General features: G+C 42.6%; 1 protein-coding gene across 1 annotated transcript in view; it reads left to right on the forward strand.

Annotated features, from left to right (window-relative positions):
- The window catches only part of CDK6 (cyclin dependent kinase 6), a 181,409-nt gene that overhangs the window by 130,042 nt on the left and 30,284 nt on the right, over nucleotides 1–21,083 (forward strand). The window contains exon 4 of the mRNA XM_077809408.1: nucleotides 13,174–13,283. Within this exon, the coding sequence (XP_077665534.1) occupies nucleotides 13,174–13,283 (110 nt within the window). The remainder of the gene's footprint in view (nucleotides 1–13,173; nucleotides 13,284–21,083) is intronic.

Genomic DNA, 21,083 nt, shown 5'->3' on the forward strand with positions numbered 1-21,083 from the left:
CTAGTTTGATCTCATTTTGTGCCTTGGCCTTTCTAATTTTGTCCCTACATACTTGTGTTAGTTGTTTATATTCAATGGTAATATGACCTAGTTTCCACTTTTTGTAGGACTCTTTTTTTATTTTTATGTATATTATGTGCCTAGAACCAAGAGTAGAATAGAAGTACTTTCTAAAAGCCACTGAAGCAATTTGATTCACCCATCCCACAAAGGAAAAAAGATTTTAATACTTCCATAAAAAGACATAGTATGAAGGTTGCATTTCTCCATTGAAGGAACTCTTCTCACCAACAATACCTATCATTCTAATGGAATCAAAGGCAGATGGATAATAATGGAAGACCTATTACTTGGAGAATGAATTATGCAAGCGTAAATGTTTATCCAATACTATAATAAAATCTGGAAACTCCATAATATGCAGGGAATATTATCTGTCACCCTAACTACATCATGGATAGGATATTATGATGATCTGTACTTTTGAGGGAGTCAGACATTCCAAGGCCAGAAGGGACCATTGTGATCATCTAGCATGACTTCCTGTATAACACAGCCGTAGAACATCCACAAAATAATTCTGAGAGCATATCTTTTAGCAAAGAATCCAATCTTGATTTTAAAATGGTCAGTGATGGAGACTCCACCAATGGTTAATTATCCTCACTGTCAAAAATGTACACCCTATTTCCAGTCTGAATTTGTCTAGCTTCCACTTCCAACCATTGGATCGTGTTATACCTTCCTCTGTTAGATTGGAGAGCCCATGATTAAATATTTAAATACCCCATGTCAGTATTATAGATAGTGATCAAGTCACCCCTTAACCTTCTTTTTGCCACGCCAGGTACATTGAACTCTTTGAGTCTATGATTATAAGGCATGTTTTCTAATCCTTTAAACAGTCTCATGGCTCTTCTCTGATCCCTCTCCAATCTATCAGCATCCTTCTTGAATTGTGGCTCTATTGACACCTCAATCTGGGACAATTCCTCAGATTTGTTTCCAAAAAACAATGGCTCAGGTGTAGGAATCTCCCTCATGTCTTCTGTAGTGAAGACCAATGCAAAGAATTCATTTATCTTCTCTGCAATGACCTTGCCTTTCTTGAGTGCTCCTTTAGCACCTCGGTTGTCCAGTGGCCCCACTGACTGTTTGGCAAGCTTCCTGCTTCTGATGTACTTAAAAAAATTTGCTGTTAGTTTTTGAGTCTTTGGCTAGTTGCTCTTCAAATTCTTTTTTTGGCCTGCCTAATTATACTACAATTGACCGTCATATATATTTAAAGATACTGAGGAAAAAAATTCAATTACACCTTCCCCTCAGTGAAACAAGAATTATGGCTAATGGATACCAAAGGAAAGACCCATTTATCTGTTCTTCATATTATTCAGTTTCTGTCATAAATTCATGTACAATTATAATCAAAGGATTGGCTTCTATCTTTGATTCAGTGTCACCCCTTATTAGCAACCCAAGTCCATAGTCCATCACAGATTCAGGCAGGTTGCCCAAGATTAATGTAAATCTAGAGTCAGTAACAATTTTGGGAATACTGTCGTAAAAAGTCTTTGACTACTGTCAAAGTTTGACTCAGACTCACAATTTATCAGACCACTCTGTTTTATTAGCAAAGCTGCTCTGCTAATACATTTAGAAGTGAGCCCCCCTAGTGGGGCTTGTGTCTTTTAATTTATACAGCTTTTTGGAGAACAAATTACAGAGAAGTTACAGACAAAAGAAGAAAAAGATTTTAGTCACCACCCTTCGAGATCCCTGAGACCAGTCACGTATCTTCAATTACCTGTCACCCTTAACAATCTCCTTTAACAGCTTCCAGTTAACTAATTGCCCTTCACACCTTTCATTCTGATGCCTGCTTCTTAGACGTGCTGGCTCTATCTTAATTGCTTCTCCATTCAAAAGCTAACTGTCCCTAGGTGTGCTCCCTCAGATACTTTGTAACATGTTTTGGCATGCCCTCTCATATACAATGTATCCAGCATGTCCCCTTATACAATGTTATACTTCCACTCTACAGAGTGGACCTCCGTTGCAAGTAATCCAAATTTTTTGATTCAGCAGTAACTTTATAAACTGGATTATCCGTGTCTTCCACTGAATTGTCATTCTTACTTCCTCACCTTTTAGACTGGGGATAGACACTTTTCACTGCTATTCCTTTTACCTGTTATTGTTTTCCATGATAATCAAACCTGGCAGAAGTTATATGGTAGTAAAAAGAAATTACAGGAATCAGAGTAAATAAAATTTATCACAAAGTTTTCTTTCATGGAGAGGATATTCATACAATATTTCATAGCATTCATTCCATACCCATGGTACCTTAGCTCTGTAGAAAGTTTTAGCTCTTTGTTAGGACACAAGATTAATTTCCTACACACTGACGGATTTTTTTTATGGGAAACAAGTTTTAACATTGGTTTTCCATTTTGTGTTGTGTCCAATATTATTAAATAAATGGATATACGTGCCCATAGACCTCAAAAAAAGTTTGCTCTAAATGTGGAACGGATTCTGGTTACCAGAATGCAAAACCTGAAGTTGTAGTGCAGTCTTCCTTTTACTGTATGTGACTGATAGATCCTTATAAAAATGAATCTGCCACCACATCTCATGTATTCTCTACAGATGTTCCCCTCCCTCGTGACTGATCCAAAGCTAGGGTGACCAGACAGCAAATGTGAAAAATCGGACGGGGGTGGGGGGTAATAGGAGCCTATATAAAAAAAAGACCCAAAAATTGGGACTGTCCCTATAAAATCTGGTCACCCTATCCAAAGCCCATTTAAGTAATTGCAAAGAATCCCTTTGTCTTCAACTAGGGCCTAATTCAAAGCCCATTGAAGTTAATTTTAATCAAAAAATGAAATTATTAGTTTGTCCTTAAGTATGTTTAGATGAGCAAATAACAAGAACAGCCTTGAACTCTACAGATGAGTAAGCATAACTACCGCTTTAATTTTCACAATGTGAAACAATACTTCTGAGCTCACCAATAAGAAATTTTTCAAAAATGTCTCTAAGCACTAAGTCTCAATAGGAAGCCATCTCACTATTGCCATTTCCCCTACAAATGTGATATCCAGTGAGCTCAGCATTCCAAGGCAAATTAGTGCTCGCATCAGCAATGTCTAGGGAATAGGGTACCCCCTTACTGTCCTGTGCAGCTACGTGTCCTGGGTCACAGAGAGGTGAGATGAGTAGCTTCAGCATGGTCACTGTTCTGGAAAACAGGTTTGGCTGGGCAGGGATAGGTGGAGCCTTGAATCCCCCACCTGCCCCCCCAAACATGCAAGTCAATATAGCTGAGCCAGTGTAGACACAGGATATAGCACTGGCACAGAATACCTCCCCTCTGAGTCACGAACTGAACCCTGGTCTGCTCCTGGGGCAGTGCAATTATGCATTGCTCTTTACTTAGGGCTTGTCTTCCCTACCATGCTAAATCAGCGCCGCTGCGATCGATGCAAGGTGTTGATTTAGCGGGTCTGGTGAAGACGCAATATGTCGATGGAGAGCGCTCTCCCATTGATGTCATTAATCCACCTCAACAAGAGGTGGAACCTATGTCGACAGGAGAGCGTCTCCGGCTGACATCGTGCAGTGTAGCTACTGTGTTAACTTCATGTAAGTTATGTCACGCAGGGAGGTGGTTTTTTACACCCCTGAGCAATGTAACTTATATTGACTTAAGCGGTAGTGTAGACAAGGCCTTAGGGCTTATGACAAAACTAAAATGTAGTCCTTTACTTTTATGTTACTTATCCCCTTCTCTCACCCTTTATGTGTCTTTGCCTTTTCTAGACTGTATGCTATTCAAGACAGAGACTGTGTCTTCATCTGTGTTTGGAAAGTGCCTAGGATGGTGCAGACGCTACTGAAATCTAAATAGATAGCCTAAGGTGAAATTCACCCCTGTGAATTAAATGGGATTTAAGTGGGATATAAATGGTGCATAGGTTTTGTGTTGGCCCTCTCAATTTCACTCCTAGTGAGCAGATACTTGCTCTTAACTTGGCTTTATGCCAGATATAAATGGTTGAAAGTGGCTGGGATTGAAACTGCTGATGTCAGATGCTCCTAGAATCTTCTGATACATTAAGATTGACAGTTTTATGTTTCACAAAAGGTTGTATTCCTCCTTGCCCTCTCCTGCAGAGCTCTGCCCCTGCATATGTCTCAGCTCTTCTTCCCCATACTTACACTGGGTACATTTCCTTCTTCCTCTTTCAGGAGTAGGAAACCAGATGACATTTTGGTAGAATTTTGGATGTTTAATTGCTTCTATAATATCACCGAGAAGCTTCTTTCATTTATTTTCATTTGGAGATGCTGCCTAGATCACTTGATATTTGACCTGACAGAGCAGTGATCTGTAGCCACTGTAAACAGCTTTAGTCCCTGCTTGTCTGGTGAGTGGGGACCTGAATTGTGACTTGGTATGGTGAGGAAAACGTTTCTACCAGGTCCCAAAGTACAAATTACTCTCAGCCTTTTTGTTCTTGGACTAATACAGGGGTGGGCAAACTTTTTGGCCAAAGGGCCACATCTGGGAATAGAAATTGTATGGCGGACCACGAATGCTCACAAAATGGGGGTTAGGGTGCGGGCTCAGGGTGGGGCCAGAAATTTGTTCAGGATGCAGGAGGGGGCCGGTCCGGGCTGGGGTGGGGGAGTGCAGTGCAGGGGGAGGTGAGGGCTCCAGCTGGGGGTGCAAGCTCTGGGGTGGGGCTGCGGATGAGGAGTTTGGGGTGTAGGAGGGTGCTCCGGGTTGGGACTGAGAGGTTTGGAGGGTGGGAGGGGGATCAGGGCTGGGGTTGGGGCATGGGGGGGGTGAGGGCTCCAGCTGGGGGGGTGGGGCTGGGGATGAGGAGTTTGGGGTGCAGGAGGGTGCTCCGGGCTGGGATCAAGTGTTTGGAGGGCGGGAGGGGGATCAGGGCTAGGGCAGGGGGTTGGGACATGGGGGGAGTCTCCGGTGTGCAGGCTCCAGGCAGCGCTACCTCAAGCGACTCTAGGAAATAGCGGCATGTCCCTTCTCTGGCTTCTATGCGAAGGCGTGGCCAGGTGGCTCTGCACATTGCCCCGTCTGCAGGCACCGCCCTTGGAGCTCCCATTGGCTGCGGTTCCCGGCCAAAGGGAGCTCCCATTGGCTGCGGTTCCTGGCCAAAGGGAGCTCCGGAGGTGGTGCTTGGGGCGGGACAGCGTTCAGAGCAGAGTCCCCTGGCTGCCCCTACACATAGAAACCAGAGGGGGGCCATGCCGCTGCTTCCAGGAGCTGCATGGAGCGGCCCCCGACCCTGCTCCCTGGCTGGAGCGCCGGAGCAGGTCAAGCCCCAGACTCCGCTCCCCAGCAGGAGCTTGAGGGCCGGATTAAAATGGCTGGTGGGCCGGATTCGGCCCACTGGCCGTAGTTTGCCCACCCCTGGACTAACAGATAAAGTTTGATACTCTAGTCCACCTGAGCATCCAATTGATGAGAAGGCAAAGGGCAGCTGGACAGGATAGGACAGCAGCCATTTGGCATGGGAGGGTTTGAATGCAGCAAGAGGAAGGGAAGAAGACTGGGTGAAATTATGGAGAATCAAAGGGAAGGTGGTGGAGGTGTCAGATTAGAGAAAGTGAGGGAGGTAAGAGTGAGTGGGAAGTGGCAAGGTTTGAGGGAGTGTTAGCCTGGAGATTAGGGGCAGCAGAGGTGTGCTGAGAAGAAGAAGCAAGGGAAAAACTGGCATATGGAGGGAAGGCAGAGCCAAGGGAGAGGAACTGGAAGGTGACATTGTCTACTTGGAAGGACCTGGAAGACTCTAAGGGAGGAGGAGCTAAAGAAACCAAACAGGCTGGGAAAAGAGAGGCAGCTGAAGAGAGGAGCTTGTTTAATCAGAGGACTGAAGTTCATCCTGTTGAACCCCCCTTGCTACAGTTGTGGCCCCAACGTTCCATTTTAGTGGTGTCAGGTATAAAGGGTTAAGCAACACATAAAAATGCAGATGCATGCTTTTTTATGCTGAAAATGTTACTTTATCAAGCTGTAATGTCAAAGTTCTCTCTTTCTCTATGATAGGGCCCCTCACTGATTATGTGGCTTACCTAAGCACTAAGACAGTGCAGTGTTAAGAGGAAGCGATGAGCTAGTTGTTCAGCTCACCATATCCTGTGTTCAGAATAATTTTCATTTCTACTTATCTGTAAATGCTAATGGAATGTCCACAAATATTTGCTTGGTTTCTATGGTGAAAAAGAGTGAGTGAAATTATGTCAAAACCAAACTACATCATACTGTATTTCTTAAAAGAGGATCCCTAGCAAGATAGGCGGTATCTGTGGTTATTACTTATGTGCAAGTTGACATTTGATAAATAACAATCATTTTGAGATTCACATCTTGAAATTCAAACTTGCACATTGCAAACCCTGATACGACTCGGACCCTTTTGTAGGTAGACAGTAAAGATCAGTTTATCAGAACACAGCCCAAGGCAAACAAGTTCCCCTCTCAGTATGAAGCAATCCGATATTTGTCAGAAATAAACGTGCATGCCTTTTTTTACAGTGTATAATTGTTTAAATTCCCAAATTATTAAGAACCAGATGCCCCCTCTCTCGAGGTAGCTAGATATACAGACACATACACACATACTCGTGTGTGTGTACCGCACAGAGGGGAGCAAAGTTTCAAGGAAGTGGGCCAGGCAGTGGTCATGTGGAAGGAGCAGTTCCCATGCTACATGCTTTCCCAGTCCTCTGTAAATAGCAGCGTCCCCTCTAAGTGTACAATTCACATTCACTCTCTGCTACAAATTGAGGTGTGTGGCCAGCAGGAAGGGAGCAGCTGCTGTATGTGGCATGCTTCCCTGGGAAAGGAACTGCAGTTATGGGGTAAATTGTCACGGAGGTTAGTGCTGGTCTGACCAGTATTCAATCCTTTACCCTGCCCCAGAGCAGTTCACTGTCACACTGCGGGAGCCAATGGAATCATGGAATGGGAAACACCCAGTTCGGGGGTAATGTCTTTAAAAGTCCAGGAACTTAGAATAAATCAAAAAATCATATTTTGCCAAGAGGGCCCAGAAGTTGGAAATTCTAAATTAGAGACTGGTGGCAGCAAACACCTTTCTTCCATAAGGTCTAAACTCTTGGCCTCCTGATCCAGCCAGGTGGCCCGTGGGTATTGTTGTCTGGACTTTTCCATGGCTGCTTGCATGTCTGTGGAGTTGGGTGCAGCATGGAAGAACAACTCCACTCCCTTAGTCGGGACAAAGTACTGCTTTTTTGCTCTCATAGTAGTAGGGGCACAGTTCTTCCTTAACTGACATGTGCCACACAGTTCTTCCTGGTTTCAGCATGGCCTCATTGATTCGGAGTGCTATTCAGCTGGAATCTGTAGGCTCTGGGCTATCCAGTAGCTTGTGTTGGAGGCCTGGACCTCCTCTGAGGGGATTTGGAACTCTTCTCAGGCCAGACGGTGGTCAGAAGGAACAGGAAATATGTCAGCCTGCACCGCCCCTTATACCCTCAGCAAGGAGCATGAGGAGAGCAGGATGCAGGTGCAGACCAATGGATACTACTTGCTAGAATTCTCCAGTCTCAGGTAGATGAAGTGCATGTGTATCAATAGTGGAATACACATAAGGACCCAGCACCTGAAGAAGAAGGATAGGGCTCAAGTTTGAGGTCTTATTGATGAGGGAAGTTTAGTGGCAAGACCCTTATTAGAAGCTGCAGTCGATGCTGCCAGTACTGCTTAAAGATCCATGGTGACTGCTATAGTGGTGTGCCAGGAATCCAAGACCAGGTTCACACTAAAATTTAGGTCAACCCAGCTGTGTTGCTCTGGGGTGTGAAAAATCCACACCACTTTTTGAAGCCCTGCCTACCTGTTTGATGCTTTACCTGTCTATGAAGGTTGCTTTCCTCATTGCCATCACCTCGGATGAATGGGTAGGTGAACCGGGGGCCCTAATGGCACACCTTCCTTGCACTATATTTCGTAAAGACAAGGTTTCGCAACAGCTCCATCCAAAATTCACCCCCTAAAGTAGTATCGGAATTTTACATAAACCAGACTATCCACTTAGCTGTGTTCTTCCCAAAGCCCCATGTTTCCAGCTTAGAGAAGAGATTTCATTCCTGCCATATGAGATGAGCTTTTGCATTTTATTCTACACAGAACAAAAGATATCAGAAAGTCACCTGGGCTGTTTCTTGCCAAAGCAGAACAAGCTGTTTCCTCCCAGAGGATCTCCAAGTGGATCTCTGGCTGTATCCTGTTTTATTAGCTGGCACACGTTCCTTCCCCACATGGAGTATAGGCTCATTCTGCAAGAGTACAGACAGCCCCAGTAGCAGCATTCCAAGAAGTATCTCTGCTTGATATTAGCAAGGCAGCAACAAGTTCCATCCACACATTCACAAGGCATTGTGCCTTGAGTCCAATCCTCCTCCGCTGATGTATTATTTGGAATAGTGGTTTTACAAGCAACCATACTGCCTGCATCCTCACACCCTCCTCCTCTATGAGTACTGCTTGTCAGTGACCCACAGCAGAATACACATCAGGATCAGCAATTGAAGAAGAAAGGAAACATACATACCCTTTTATACCTAGAATCCTATTTTCGACGTCTCCGACTCAAGGAATATTTCCAAAATATCTCTGAACAACATACTAATCCACAGAGGTCTCCCTACCAACACTACAGAAAGAAGGATTCTAGGTGGACTCCTCCTGAAGGTCGAAACAGCAGACTGGACTTCTACATAGAGTGCTTCCGCCGACGTGCACGGGCTGAAATTGTGGAAAAGCAGCATCACTTGCCCCATAACCTCAGCCATGCGGAACGCAATGCCATCCACAGCCTCAGAAACAACTCTGACATCATAATCAAAAAGGCTGACAAAGGAGGTGCTGTTGTCATCATGAATAGGTCGGAATATGAACAAGAGGCTGCTCGGCAGCTCTCCAACACGAGTTTCTACAAGCCATTACCCTATGATCCCACTGAGAGTTACCAAAAGCAGCTACAGCATTTGCTCAAGAAACTTCCTGAAAAAGCACAAGATCAAATCCGCACAGACACACCCCTGGAACCCCGACCTGGGATATTCTATCTACTACCCAAGATCCATAAACCTGGAAATCCTGGGCGCCCCATCATCTCAGGCATTGGCACCCTGACAGCAGGATTGTCTGGCTATGTAGACTCCCTCCTCAGGCCCTATGCTACCAGCACTCCCAGCTACCTTCGAGACACCACTGACTTCCTGAGGAAACTTCAATCCATCGGTGATCTTCCTGATAACACCATCCTGGCCACTATGGATGTAGAAGCCCTCTACACCAACATTCCACACAAAGATGGACTACAAGCCGTCAGGAACACTATCCCCGATAATGTCACGGCTAACCTGGTGGCTGAACTTTGTGACTTTGTCCTTACCCATAACTATTTCACATTTGGGGACAATGTATACCTTCAGATCAGCGGCACTGCTATGGGTACCCGCATGGCCCCACAGTATGCCAACATTTTTATGGCTGATTTAGAACAACGCTTCCTCAGCTCTCGTCCCCTAAAGCCCCTACTCTACTTGCGCTACATTGATGACATCTTCATCATCTGGACCCATGGAAAAGAAGCCCTTGAAGAATTCCACCATGATTTCAACAATTTCCATCCCACCACCAACCTCAGCCTGGTCCAGTCCACACAAGAGATCCACTTCCTGGACACTACAGTGCTAATAAACAATGGTCACATAAACACCACCCTATACCGGAAACCTACTGACCGCTATTCCTACCTGCATGCCTCCAGCTTTCACCCTGACCACACCACACGATCCATCATCTACAGCCAAGCTCTGCGATACAACCGCATTTGCTCCAACCCCTCAGACAGAGACAAACACCTACAAGATCTCTGTCAAGCTTTCTTACAACTACAATACCACCTGCGGAAGTAAAGAAACAGATTGATAGAGCCAGAAGAGTTCCCAGAAGTTACCTACTACAGGACAGGCCTAACAAAGAAAATAACAGAACTCCACTAGCCGTCACCTTCAGCCCCCAACTAAAACCCCTCCAACGCATTATTAAGGATCTACAACCTATCCTAAAGGATGACCCAACACTCTCAGAAATCTTGGGAGACAGGCCAGTCCTTGCCTACAGACAGCCCCGCAACCTGAAGCAAATACTCACCAACAACCACATACCACACAACAGAACCACTAACCCAGGAACTTATCCTTGCAACAAAGCCCGTTGCCAATTGTGCCCACATATCTATTCAGGGGACACCATCACAGGGCCTAATAACATCAGCCACACTATCAGAGGCTCGTTCACCTGCACATCCACCAATGTGATTTATGCCATCATGTGCCAGCAATGCCCCTCTGCCATGTACATTGGTCAAACTGGACAGTCTCTACGTAAAAGAATAAATGGACACAAATCAGATGTCAAGAATTATAACATTCATAAACCAGTCGGAGAACACTTCAATCTCTCTGGTCACGCAATCACAGACATGAAGGTCGCTATCTTAAAACAAAGAAACTTCAAATCCAGACTCCAGCGAGAAACTGCTGAATTGGAATTCATTTGCAAATTGGATACTATTAATTTAGGCTTAAATAGAGACTGGGAGTGGCTAAGTCATTATGCAAGGTAGCCTATTTTCTCTTGTTTTTTCCTACCCCCCCACCCCCAGATGTTCTGGTTTAACTTGGTTTTAAACTTGGAGAGTGGTCAGTTTGGATGAGCTATTACCACCAGGAGAGTGAGTCTGTGTGTGTATGGAGGGGGGTGAGGGAGTGAGAGAACCTGGATTTGTGCAGGAAATGGCCTAACTTCATTATCATGCACATTGTGTAAAGAGTTGTCACTTTGGATGGGCTATCACCAGCAGGAGAGTGAATTTGTGTGGGGGTGGAGGGTGAGAAAACCTGGATTTGTGCTGGAAATGGCCTAACCTGTTGCTCACTTTAGATAAGCTATTACCAGCAGGACAGTGGGGTGGGAGGAGGTATTGTTTCATATTCTCTGTGTATATATAAAGTCTGCTGCAGTTTCCACGGTATGCATCTGATGAAGTGAGCTGTAGCTCACGAAAGCTCATGCTCAAGTAAATTGGTTAGTCTCTAAGGTGCCACAAGGACTCCTTTTCTTTTTGCGTATACATACCCTTTGTAACTGGAGTTCTTTGAGATGTGTGATCCCAATCTGTATTCCACTACTCACCCTCCTTCCTCTCTGCTTCAGATCCTCTCTGATTCATGGTAAGAGGGGGAACTGGAGAGGTGTGGGGCAGCAACACCCCTTATACTCTTAGCACAGAGCAAAAGGAGAACAAAGGTGTAGGTATGGCCCAGTGGACGCTACTTGCTAGAATTCTGTGGTCTCATGCTCATGGAGTGCATGTGTACCCACAGTGAAATTGAAGAACGACAGTTATGAAGGGTAAATAACTTTCCTTCGTTTTGTGTGGGGAGGCCCACTTGGATCTCAAGTTCAGAATCTGCAAGATTTGGTCCTGTTTCTCCTATAGGTCTTCAGTTGATGCTGCTCTTCCCCTTCTGTTAGGCGGCTGCCCCCACATCTGAAAAAAAAGAATATGTGGAAATCCATGACCCTAGAAATCTCCAAATTTTTTAAAGTAATTTTTCCTATCCCATGGGTTTCTCCCCAAAGGCCCTAAGAGAACATATGTGCAGACCAAACATTGAGAAATACATTAATATCGTTAAATAAAATATTGAAAAAGGAACTCCACCTGATTCAGCATATTCCCTGGGCAGTCTTTATCAGTGGTGTTCATAATGGCATCCTGACCTCAAATTAAAGTTCATTGGAATGAACTTCTGCGGGAGAGTTACCTTCCCCTGTACATATATTAGAAAAGCATCCCTATTTGACACCAACCAATCAGAGAAAATGAAGGGATTACATTATGCCTTCTTCTGTTGCTGTGCCAGTTTACATAGCATGTATCTTGAAGTCAAAGTTGGCTCAGCTCAGCTTTATTTTGCACTAAGTTATTGAACTGTTTCAAAAATAAATTTTATAAATAGAGATCAAAGCATGTAAAAGAACTTTTAGCAAATATGACACTTGTGTAAATATCCTTGAACTTCCCTCCTCTATCCATTCCACACCTCCAGATGCTGTCAGGGCATGTAATGATTGTAATAAATGTTGTATTTGCTTTTGTTTCAGCTGGCTCTCAGCAGCAAATTCAGCTGATTACTTGCATTGTTATTTCTGCTAAGAGGACAATTATATTGTTGTTATTTAAAAAACCCACCTTTGTCATATGTTTCTGAGTACTGGTCTTTAAATTCAGCACTCACCATTTTAAATAACGTGTATTTTAAAGCTATTTCTATCTTTTACTTTGCAATTATTTCTTTTTCTGTATCTTTTTAAATTTCAGTTTCATGAGCCTAGAGAAACACTGCACTTTCCAACACATGTATTTTTGTATCTCAAAATTAATGCAATAATTATAAGACCCTTGTTCCCTCTTTATAATGTTGTCTGTGGTTTATAACTACAGCATACTACCAATACAGTATTGTCCTTCAGCTGAAGATCCTATTTCTTTAGGGCTGGATTCTAACTGTACTGAGGCATAGGAGAGGAACCAAGCAGACATGCCAAACCCGCAAAAAAAGTGCAGAAATCGGGCTTGTTTTTGGCTTAATTGGCTTGTGAGTTTCTTGTTGGTTAGTTTTTAGCTTGTAGCTTGTTGCTTCTTTTTTTTTTTTTTTTTTTTTTTTGATGGGCAAGGGGCAAGCGGGGGAGAGATCTTAATATCTCTACTTCTGCAGAACATGCCATGGAAGCTTTAATGGCCATAAGTGAGTTGGGACTAGGTTTTTTGACTCATCCTTTAAATTAGTGTACAGTGCCTTCATATACCACGATTCAGAAGGAATAATCCCACCTATTGACTCCTCCACACCACTTCTGGCAGCACCTGGATTTTCTTTAGAGGACTGTCATCTAAGCAGTGACCAAACCTGACCATCCTTAGTGTGTGAGACCATACAAGCTTAAGGCAATCTGGGTCACTGGGCAACCCCACACACTAGTTGGTATTTCTGCAATTGAATATTTCTCCTAATATGTTCCTCTTTGTTTTACAGGTTGTCACTCTGTGGTACCGAGCTCCTGAAGTTTTGCTTCAATCCAGCTATGCAACACCAGTTGATCTCTGGAGTGTTGGCTGCATATTTGCAGAAATGTTCCGTCGAAAGTAAGAAATACTGTTTTGTCATCATTATTTTTAATGTGGAAATTATGCAGAAATATACAGTACTATATATTGTAACACTGTATGCAGTAGAAGATTGGAAGCATGTTTTATTTACAGTTGGAATTACAAAAGCCCATTATATATAACTCAGGGTTGTGACTTCCATCTTGGATTTTTTTTGTGAGTCTCCCACAGCCCTTTTTAAAACGTTGTTTTCTTTTACAAAAGCACATGTGAACACTGAAACAAGAACATAACACCTGAATCCAGATGGCTGAGATATAGATAAATAGGGGCTGAAGGGTCTATTGATAGAGGTGTATATTGTAGGGTTCTGGAAATAATTTGTTTTGAGGAAGGAAAGACATAGCCTTCAATACGACATAGCCATCTTACTTCTGGAGTTTGCGCTTTTTGAGTTCCAGATGTTTGCTTGTAGTCATCTCTTGGCATACTTGAGATCTGGAAAGTCACTGTAATGTCAATTTCTAGAAACAGACTGAGGTGGGACTTTTTGAAGAATAAACTGTTTTGACAATGTCTAGGGTAATGTAGGTAGTAAAACTTAAATGTAGTCAGAAATAAGACTTATTTTTGGCTGATTCTGTTAAATTAACTATCAGTGTTGGCAACCCCCATTTTTTAATGTTCTCTGTATACATATATCTTCCTACTGTATTTTCCACTCCGTGCATCTGATGAAGTGGGTTTTCGCCCACGAAAGCTTATGCCCAAATAAATTTGTTAGTCTCTAAGGTGCCACAAGTACTCCTCGTTCTTTTTTCAGTATTCTCTTGAGTATTATACTTACTTGATCTTATTATCCCATATAATGCATTTTGGATGAAAACCAGAAACTACTGCAGGAATTATATGGTCTTACTATACAGTCTATGGTGACATGCCTAGAGAAACCTCATACACCATTTTGGAACAGCTACTGTGAAATAAAATGATGTACCTTTTAAATAAATGAATATGAAAATCTAAAGGAAAATGGCTCACCTTTGAGCTTAAAAATGAATAGTCCGTTTTTTACAAATTACAAAGGTGTAGCCACAGTAACCATGGCCTCTAGAAACAACCATGCAATAGCAATACTTCTTGACAAAGATGAATTTGCGATATATGAAGTTCAGAATGCTAACTGAAGCTTTGCAAAAGGATTTTGGGATTTCACTGTTTATTAATGTTAACACATTGAAATATATTTGTTCTTGGGCTTATTGCCTAGTCAAATGGCCAGAGTAGATTTACTACACTCCACCCTCTGTGTGTGACTCATAAATGAGATCAGAAAATGAGAATGTGGATTTTAGGAGTTTCAGTTAAGTCCTCCATTGCAAACTTTCAGATACTAAATTTTATTCCATAGAAGGTTCACAATGACACTGACTTTTCCAAGATTTAACTTGCAGCATAAAAAATAAGTTTCATTTTTGCATTGATAATGACAGTAAAACATGACAACCAAACAGAGAATGCTTTATGATCTGCTCAAAAAATTTTTTTGTCATCTATTTTACAGTACTTCCCTAGATGAAATATTGCCTTGTATAAACCCTATAAAATTGCCTTGTGTGAACCCTATAAATTAAGTTCTCATTTTTTATAACGCAGCATTCACTTTCCAAATCCACAAATCTAACATGATCAATTGAATTAGGAGCAATTGTGCAAATTCAAATATTGGATTAAGGGTAAAAAATGGCAGATTTTTAGCAGAAATAAGATTTGATTTCAAGCAGAGTTTGATACAACCAGGCCTTCTGTTGTCCCTGCCAAAGACAGGGTCATTTTGACATTCTCAGTCCTAAATCTGGGAGACAGTCAAAAACTGTGTGTGTCAGGAATCTGCCAAGTGTATATGTGCTACGTTGTTCAATTAGTAACATTATGACTTACAGATAATGATATTTGAACATGCAGGAGCCCAACATATGTCATAAACCCAATTTAAGGCTTCACTGTCACTAAACTACAGTGAATAGCATTGAATATCTTCTTTATGGATTGTTGCATTGAGTCAATTTTGCAATAACCTTTGTATGATATATGTTGTCTTTTTAACATCCTTAATAAATTGCAAAAGAGACTGTATTCTACTGTGAACGTGGTGGCAATAAACTGTAAAATTTTGCAAACTCCCATGGATTATTTCCAAAACGTTCAATAAGTGTAGCAGCTAATTCTGCTGAAAAATAAATGAAGTTAGCTCACTACCCATCTGCTTTTCATCTGGCATTGAGGGGGTGAGAGAAGGAGAGTTGTTTTTGGTTTTTTTTAAGTTTACCTGTTGGTCCAGCGTTCCAGCCATCCTTTTCTTTTGGCAAATCACGAGAGACTTATTTTCCATTCCTTCCGCCATTCTCCTTTGCTTTCACTTGAAAATATTTTTAAACTTCTATAATTTCTAACTGCTATTCTGATGTTCTCTTTATATCAGATAAGATTCTGATAGCCTTACTCATGTTGAGTGTTGTCTCATTCCCAGAATAATTTCAAAAAAGTCAATGGGACTATTTGTGATATAAGATACTACTCAATATGAGTAAGGCTATCCTACTCCACAAATAGTCCCATTGACTTCATTGGAACTGTTCTGGGAATAGGATACTACCAGAAGCAAGGCTATCAGAATCTGGCTCATAGTGCTTACAGTGACCCAAAGGCTGCAACAGACTGGTTATGCTTGGATTAGCCAGAGTATAGGTCTTATTTCAGATTTGTGTGACTGAAATATAACTTTCTGCTGAATCAGCCTTAATCATAGATCAATAGTAGAGGTTTTTATGTTTTGCAAGGCACTTCCCCATTGGCTCGGATTCAAGGATATACACAAAACTTTGTGCCCGGCCTGACGCAGGTGATCTAAATGGCAAGTTATATGAGGAACAGCCTGTCATCAGTTAGAAAACTTTTTTTCATCATTCCAACTGAAATTATACAAAATTTTGCTGTGGTTGCAGAAGTGGATAAGTTTCTGTAAAGCCTGTTGTCAACAGTAAAGCATCATGTAGCATATCACTCGCAACAAAGTACCATGCACCTTAATACCAGCTCATCTTTATCAATATGGTGCTTATTGCTACCCTAGAACAAGTGCTTCCGTGAAGGGTGAAGAAGGTGGTTGAAGAGTCTGTGGTGTAGCTGACCTGCACTCAGTACAGACCCAGAAGGGAGGAGAGGACAGAGGTGTACCTGTAACACGCTTGGGGTGAAATCCTGACCTCAATGAACTCAATGGTAAAACTCGCATTGACTTCAATGGGGCAGGATTTCACCCTTGGTCTTTATGCCATGGTGTTTATTGGTAGTACTTGGTGTGCTGTACTGTGAATCATTCTTCATTGAGCTCCCCTTACCATTTCTTCTTATGTACACACATTATGGATTAACTCCTGGCCACGCTGAAGTCAGAGTGAGTGGCGCAGTTACTTCAATGAGGCCTGGATTTAGTCTGATTTTTGTTGGTAACAGAAGAGTGGGATGAGTGGAGCCCATGTTCCTTTTTTAATCTTTGACACGTGTCAGTAGTAACATCTCTGGAGTCCTTTATTCAATATGGTCTCATTTCAGACCCATGCTAGTTCTTTAGTCAGATGCATCCCTGTGCTTGAGAATATCTAGTCACTGATTCCTCCCTATCTTGGTGGGCACTGCACTGTAGATGTGGAGCTGCTGGAGTATTTCAGTTTATTTACAGCCTTCCTGTATCTCTCTGCATAGTCAGCTCTTCGTCTCTTTGCAGCTCATACCCTAAAACGTATCTTTCTAGGCCCCCACTGCTGCTTGGACAGATTTCTGAAATGCCACCCTGAAGCAGAGAGAGAACAGGGTCATCAGATGCTTTTCAAAACTATAAATATCAGAAAAGGTAAAAGGAGCGGAGACAGCAAGAATTGAAAGGATAAGAGAAAATAAGGAAAAAGGGAGACATCTCTGACTGGATATTGAGGAGAGAGGGTAAAAAAATAGCAATGCAAAGATATACGACATACGAACGCTGCTCATACCTATGGATTTCCCTGTAAAGTGGCAGGCCCCTTAAATGAGATGTAAGAGAAAACTGGTATCTTTATTATGCAACGAGTTTCAAACACCAAATTTGAAATCATATTATCTTGTGTTTTACAGTGACATTTAAACCAGCGTATCTACTGGACCAAGAGCACAAAAACCTATTTAGCAAGTATCCACTTATCTGTTTGGTATTGGTGGCAGGAAAACTTAAAAACAAATCTTTTGTTTGTTTTTAAAAAATTAAGGTGGACAGTGCTGCTTACAGTTGTAACAGCTCTGCAGCTCAATTTGCAACCTTTGAACCAAGGTTTGATACAGTTTTGGCCTGAGTGAGTTTTTGCCATTTTTGGAAATTATCTTGCTTTGTTACAAGAATGATTTAAGTGCAAGTGCCATAAAAGTTCAACACAGACCAGAGCAACTGTACTGGGAGCAGATTTCATCCCTTGGAAAGATCCAGTCAGCACTGAGGACTTCTGTACTCTGCACTTTTTCTCCTTTATTCCTCTGCCATTCATGTTCATATGGATGTGTGGGAGGCTGATGGTTTTTCCAAACCAGACCTAATGAAACAGGATTTTTCTTCCTCCCTAGACAAGTGGCCAATCTATTAGAGAGATTTTTCTTTTCAGAATTTCTACTGGACTCTTGGATTCGTATAATCAAGACTGGCTGAACTCAGGCCACTAATTTAACCCTTTGTTTTCCCAGTCTGACAGGTTAACAGTGACATCTTGATTGAAGCTCTACTAACAGACAAAGGAAAGGCAGAAGTATGCACTGGTCCATGTTGTTCTAGTATGTTGACAAACAATGTTTTCCGCTCAATCCTAAATCAGTGGCAAAACTCCCACTGACTCTGGATACAGGACATATGCACATTAATGAAGGGAAGGAAGGGTGGACAATCAGAGTAAATCTGAGGATTATCAAGCAGAAAAAAAGAGATAAGAGGTCTCAGGACAGTGATGTTGTCATTCAAGTAGATAGGCCCTATGTAAAATACATAGTGCTGCTGTTTAGCTTACATTTTCCTGCTAGGCTTTGCAGGCTGATATCTTCTCAAGTGTCTACAGTTGGGCTGATTGATAGCCGTTAGTCAAATCCAGTAACCGTATCAGCCTGTGGTTAGAGATAAGTGTTAAGTGAGTGCCTGGCCATTCAGTTGTGGTTTTCCTTCCAGCTTCCAATCGTGCCAGACTTTCATTCAGAGGAATAAATGCTGTGGGTAAGGGAAACCGTTGATAAACCATAGAAACCAAAAACTGTCACTAACCATAACAAAAAACAAAACAAAACCTGGACGGGGTGGGGGTGGGGGACCACTAGAAGCTATATGAGTGCAGAGTTGAACTGGATTGTTAGACACAAGTATAGTATTGTGGTGGCTAATGCAATGATGATTTTCCCAGTGAAAATAAGAAGGCTCAAAAAAAATGCCAACCTGATGTCCTCATTGTCTAGTAAATAGAGTTTGGGGTAGATTTCCACTGGCAGTCCAGTGCCAAATTCCCAGAAATTAGACACCTAAACACAAAGTCGATGTGCGCCTTTTGTTTTAAATAGTTGATGGAACCCCTGATATTTGGAGAGTAGAGGGGAAAAGTCAAAGGGGGTAAATGACCAATCTTGGTCTTAAAAAAAGAGGAAAGAAAAGAAGGATGGTCTTGGGATTCCCTTTTTCCCCAGATGTCCAATCCCCCGTTAAGAGGTGCTATTTCTGTCATTTGAACCAGGTATGGCCAGCAGCAGTTCTCCCACTGGGTGCTTCTGCTTTAAGTTGGGGGAACAACCTTTGCGGTGAGTCAGAAAGAAGCCGCGAGGGAGGGGAACCTGACTTGCCATGGGCAAGAAAAGGTCATTGACCACGGGATGCTGGTAGGCTGCCAGAGACGACTGGAGACATCCTTCCCACTTTCAAAGAAAGGCAACAATCTAGGGTGGGATTGTGGACTCCTGAGGGATGAAGGCCAAGCAGCAGGCATTGATATTAGCCTTGAACACTGCACCTGCTTGAGCTTAGCAAACCTGGAAAATTTCCTATTGATCTTTAGGAAGCAGAAAAGAAATAGATCTAGTCTGACTTCAAAATAGTCTAACCTGACCTTCACTTTTTAAAAAAGTAATGGTCAGAGGAAAAAAATCATTCCAGCCTGTGACAGGGTGGATGGCTGCTGGCCAGAAGTCAGTGGAGAAGGAGTGAACCCTCTCCCTGTGAGCACAGATGTCTGCCCTGGACTCAAATATTTGAAGGTAATTAGTACATTAACGTTCTAATGGGGATGTGTTATTGGGAGATGAGTCTAATACCAAAGTCAGGGTCCCAGATTCTGACCTGTGCTTGATGCAGCTCGGGACAGGGGAAGGGCAAAGAAGGTTGTATGCCACCTTTGTAGTACCCTGTATTCTGGTGCTAGTCAGGAACAAGCTTAGTCCCAGCATAAATCACGGCAGCCTGAAGACTGCTCTAATTTATACCCAGCTGCAAATGGCTGTAAGAAAAACAGCTACAGTGCAGAGGTTCTTTGATCGCACCCCTATTTCTCAGTTGCAGGCCCTAGGCTGAGAGGAGCGGTAGCAAGTTCTATGCCTCCTGGGATTCCCCTTATGAAAGGGATTTTCTGGTTGCTTTGCCGAGCAGTGAAAAACTGCCAGAGTGGGGTTCGAAAACCGGCATATGAACTGCAGGAAGAAGGCTAAAACTGAGAGAACTATAGGCCATTTTACTGCACTTCTTCCCTCTCCGTAACTTGACGAAAAAGAGCCTCTCTATATATCTTTGGACTTTGGCTGAGGGAAGCCCTGTAGGATTTGTGTTTGGTCCTTAATGGAACAAAAAATGTATATTTACTTTTCTGTTCAGAGCTGGCCTTACCATGAAGCGAACTGAGGCAGCCACCCCAGGTGCCAGACTGTGGGAGGGATGCCACTAGGACCCAGAGTATAGAAAATTGTGTCTACTGCTGGTGCATATGTATTCTCTCTGCTCTAGATGCACAGAGATAGTGGAGTGCTGTGCTGGAGGAAGGAGGACACAAAAGACATAACAGGCAGGTAGGAGAAAAGGTGAGAGGGAATAACAGAAAGCAGCAACTGAAAAGGCTCATTGCCATTGTGAGAATGCTTGCTATCCAAAACCTAGCACTGCGTGGCACTTCAGATCAGCTGTATGTGCCAAACAATGGAAACTTCCTTAAAATGTGGAGCTGATGCCCGAGTTTGATGCTGTACATCTAAGAAGAGTCACCACACAAGAAATATACACACACCACTACCTTGGAAAAACAATTCAAAATGAGATCATACAGTTACTGGCAACAAAAGTCAAACAGAAGATTGTGGCAGATCTGAAGTCTGCAAGATATTACTCTGTTATTCTGGACTGCACACCTGACATCAGCCATATGGAACAAATGACTTTAATGGTGCGTTTTGTAACACCAGCAGAACCTAGTGAAAATGTCCCTGCAATGGTGACTGTCAGAGAGCATTTTCTAGAATTTATTGACATTGATGATACTACAGGAGCTGATATGACAAATGTGCTTCTTAAAAAACTGGAAGATACGGGAATTGCGATAGCTGACATGAGAGGTCAGGGCTACAATAATGGTGCCAACAAAGAGGAAAGAATGGAGCAGTGCAGACACAGATCCGAGAGTTAAACCCTCAAGTTTTTTTTGTCCCATGCAGTTCTCATTCATTGAACTTGGTGGTTGTGATGCAGCATCAGCTTCTAGTGACGCTGCTGAATTTTTTAATGTAATTCAAAGTATC

This window comes from Eretmochelys imbricata, chromosome 2 (assembly GCF_965152235.1).
Source record: "Eretmochelys imbricata isolate rEreImb1 chromosome 2, rEreImb1.hap1, whole genome shotgun sequence".
Lineage (NCBI taxonomy): Eukaryota > Metazoa > Chordata > Testudines > Cheloniidae > Eretmochelys > Eretmochelys imbricata.